Source organism: Priapulus caudatus, unplaced genomic scaffold, assembly GCF_000485595.1.
Source record: "Priapulus caudatus unplaced genomic scaffold, Priapulus_caudatus-5.0.1 Scaffold2895, whole genome shotgun sequence".
Classification (NCBI taxonomy): Eukaryota; Metazoa; Priapulida; class Priapulimorpha; order Priapulimorphida; family Priapulidae; genus Priapulus; species Priapulus caudatus.
Window position 1 is genome coordinate 3,167 of NW_014579956.1, and position 3,095 is coordinate 6,261.

The 3,095-nt window shown below is 43.7% G+C and overlaps 1 protein-coding gene across 1 annotated transcript; it reads right to left on the reverse strand.

Moving 5' to 3' along the window:
- Positions 1 to 68: 68 nt before the first annotated feature.
- LOC106819148 (zinc finger protein 615-like) lies at positions 69 to 1,909 on the reverse strand. The gene is made up of 3 exons (XM_014823804.1): positions 1,851 to 1,909; positions 1,595 to 1,739; positions 69 to 1,399 (listed from the first exon to the last, which is right to left on the reverse strand). The coding sequence occupies exons 1-3, from the start codon at positions 1,907 to 1,909 to the stop codon at positions 839 to 841; spliced, it is 765 nt and encodes a 254-aa protein (XP_014679290.1). The 3' UTR covers positions 69 to 838.
- Between the last annotated feature and the right edge of the window lie 1,186 nt (positions 1,910 to 3,095).

Below are 3,095 nucleotides of genomic sequence, written 5' to 3' on the forward strand. Positions count from 1 at the left end.
ACTAATATATATATATATATATTATATATATATATATATATATATATATATATATATAGAACGCGTCTTTGTATATATATAGAAGCAAAAGTCTTAAAAACAGAACTAATGAGAAACCCATATTCACACATTTCCCGTCCCGGAGCATAGGTCCTACTTTTTTCCGCACGTTCCGTAGACCCCCTCTCGCAAACATGTACAGTTCCGGAGCATCATGCTTTCCAGCAAACCCTAGTTCCGGAGACGCGCATTTTGATGTGCTGAGTTAATACCGGAGAACCCCCTATTCCATCTCTCAAGTGGCACATACCTACCCTATTTTGTAGGGAGTGCTCCCCCCTGAGGGTCCTACTCTCACCTTCCCGCGACCGGAAAGGTTACTGCATATACATGCAGAATCTAGACTGGCGTGAAGTTCTCTGCGCAGAACTGTCCGTCACATGCGAGTGCGCAGCGGTCCGGCACGTCGAGTACGTGGATCCAGTCTATCTCAGCGATTTTCCGCTGATAGACAATAGGATTGTAATCGGATATCCTTTCGCAGTTCATCACGAGGTTGTTAAGAGATTTTGCGCGCACACACACACATGCACACACGTGCGCGCGCACTCACACGTGCAGCCCCCACACCACCACATGTGCCCACATAAAACACACAATCTATAAGTACATACCAATATGTGACGTTTGTATTTATGGCAATAGATGTACAGAAAGAAATGACAATTTCGAAAAAAATTTGCAGGCAGCAGGATTGTTTTAGACGATGTGATACTGTCATGCTATACGATTTGATGTAAGTCCTAGTTTCTGTATTCGCCCTGCATAGATGCGTGTATCACTCGCTCGGGTTTGAGTGAGTGCGCCGGTGTCTAGTCAGTGAACTGCGGGCAGCAAACTTGCATCCACACTTGTCGCACGCATACGGCCTCTCTCCCGTGTGAGTGCGCATGTGTGGCTTAAGCATACCGAACGTAGAACACTTATATTCACATCTCTCACACGCAAATGGTTTCTCTCCTGTGTGAGTGCGCATGTGTACTTTGAGAATACGGAAGGTAGCATATCTGTGATCACATATATCGCACACATACGGCTTTTCTCCCGTGTGAGTGCGCATGTGTACCTTGAGACTACCGAGGGTAGTATATCTGTTATCACATATATCGCACACATACGGCTTTTCTCCTGAGTGAGTGCGCATGTGTTTCTTGAGATCAGTCGAAAGCCTACACATGTATTCACAAGTGTCACATGCAAATGGCTTCTCTCCCGTGTGAGTGTGCATGTGCACCTTGAGACTACCGAGGGTCGTATATCTGTGTTCACATATATCGCACACATACGGCTTTTCTCCCGTGTGAGTGCGCATGTGTAGCTTAAGTCTACCAGCCGTCACACACATGTACGCACACGTGTCGCACGCATACGGCTTTTCTCCAGTGTGTGTACGCATGTGTCTCTTGAGATCACTGCAGCTCCTAAACATGTATTCACAAGTGTCGCACGCAAATGGCTTCTCTCCCGTGTGAGTGCGCATGTGTCCCTTGAGACTACCGAGGGTAGTATATCTGTGATCACATATATTGCACACATATGGCTTTTCTCCTGTGTGAGTGCGCATGTGTTTCTTGAGCTCAGTGGAAAGCCTACACATGTATTCACAAGTGTCACATGCAAATGGCTTCTCTCCCGTGTGAGTGTGCATGTGCACCTTGAGACTACTGAGGGTCGTATATCTGTGTTCACATATATCGCACACATACGGCTTTTCTCCCGTGTGAGTGCGCATGTGTAGCTTAAGTCTACCAGGCGTCACACACATGTACGCACACGTGTCGCACGCATACGGCTTTTCCCCAGTGTGTGTACGCATGTGTCTCTTGAGATCACTGCAGCTCCTAAACATGTGTTCACAAGTGTCGCACGCAAATGGCTTCTCTCCCGTGTGAGTGAACATGTGATTCTTAAGACGATCTAGCTTGGAGCTGGCGTATCCACACACATCGCACAGGTAGGAATTCTCTCCTCCCGGACGTGGCATATCTGAACGAGAAGGCTCCATCAGACAGATCGCTTTGTGGGATTTCGAGCCTCTTGCTTACGCTCTCCTGCTGAGAAAAAGATGTCGAAATAAATATCATTATTGACGCACTGCAACACTGCATGTCACTGCCCCGGACGTAACAAGGTATATGCTACAAAGATGGGGCCATGGCTACAAACGCACCAGTGGTTCAGTTATGCTGAAGATGGATCAACACTGCAGATCGCAGTAGAAAAAGCCTCAAAATTGCAACTACCTAAAGCAGAAGGGAGAGAATTCTAATATGGAATGACAGAGACAAAGACATGCGTCTAAACAAAAGAATTGCTCCGACCTGTGATTGGAGGATAAAAATAGAATTTGTGACGTTTCGTTTTCATTTTGCATACCCTGCCGCATATGCTATACTGGTAGGAAAGTGTACTATCATATGGCGCGAACGATTTCTATAAATTCTAGCTATTATAAACACATGTCTCAGCCATAATGACATGGGGATTATGTATGGGGAGTACGCAGCGTAGTGCAGAGAGTCAGCATTCGCGCCAACGTTAGGCTTTTCTTTTGCAGTGAGGAGTTGTTTACCGCAGATAGGAGTTATTAGTGGTGCAATAAGATTTATTATACGTTATTTTTATTTTTACTGATTTGTTGGAACTGCCAGTGGGACTGGCCACCGCTGGGACGAGAGGACGACAGCAAAATTCTTTCCTGGAATTGAGGAAAAGCTGCAATCGAGAATGACACACAATGAGCGTGCTGGCACGCAAATATAAACGTTGTGTGAATTTCATTACGATTTTCCATGTATATATTGTAATATCAGGAGTGTATAATATCGATATAATATATCTCTATATATAATATATAGATTATATATATATATATTTAGATATATTTATATATATATAATAATATATATATAATAATATTATATAGATCTCTATATTATTATTATACGCTCCTGGTAATATGATATGTACTGAACCAAAAATAGACCTTAACGGCTCATAGATTGCAAGTAAATTTTGGACAAGTAAAATCTAAA

Excerpts from the sequence above, each read along its gene's own strand:
- LOC106819148 (XM_014823804.1), bottom strand. The coding sequence starts at position 1,909 with ATGTTTAGGAGCTGCAGTGATCTCAAGAGACACATGCGTACACACACT. Across the intron at positions 1,740-1,850 it reads ACACACACTGGGGAAAAGCC|ATATACGACCCTCAGTAGTC; the intron begins GTATGCGTGCGA and ends ATGTGAACACAG. Across the intron at positions 1,400-1,594 it reads ACACAGGAGAAAAGCCATAT|GTGACGGCTGGTAGACTTAA; the intron begins GTGTGCAATATA and ends GCGTACATGTGT.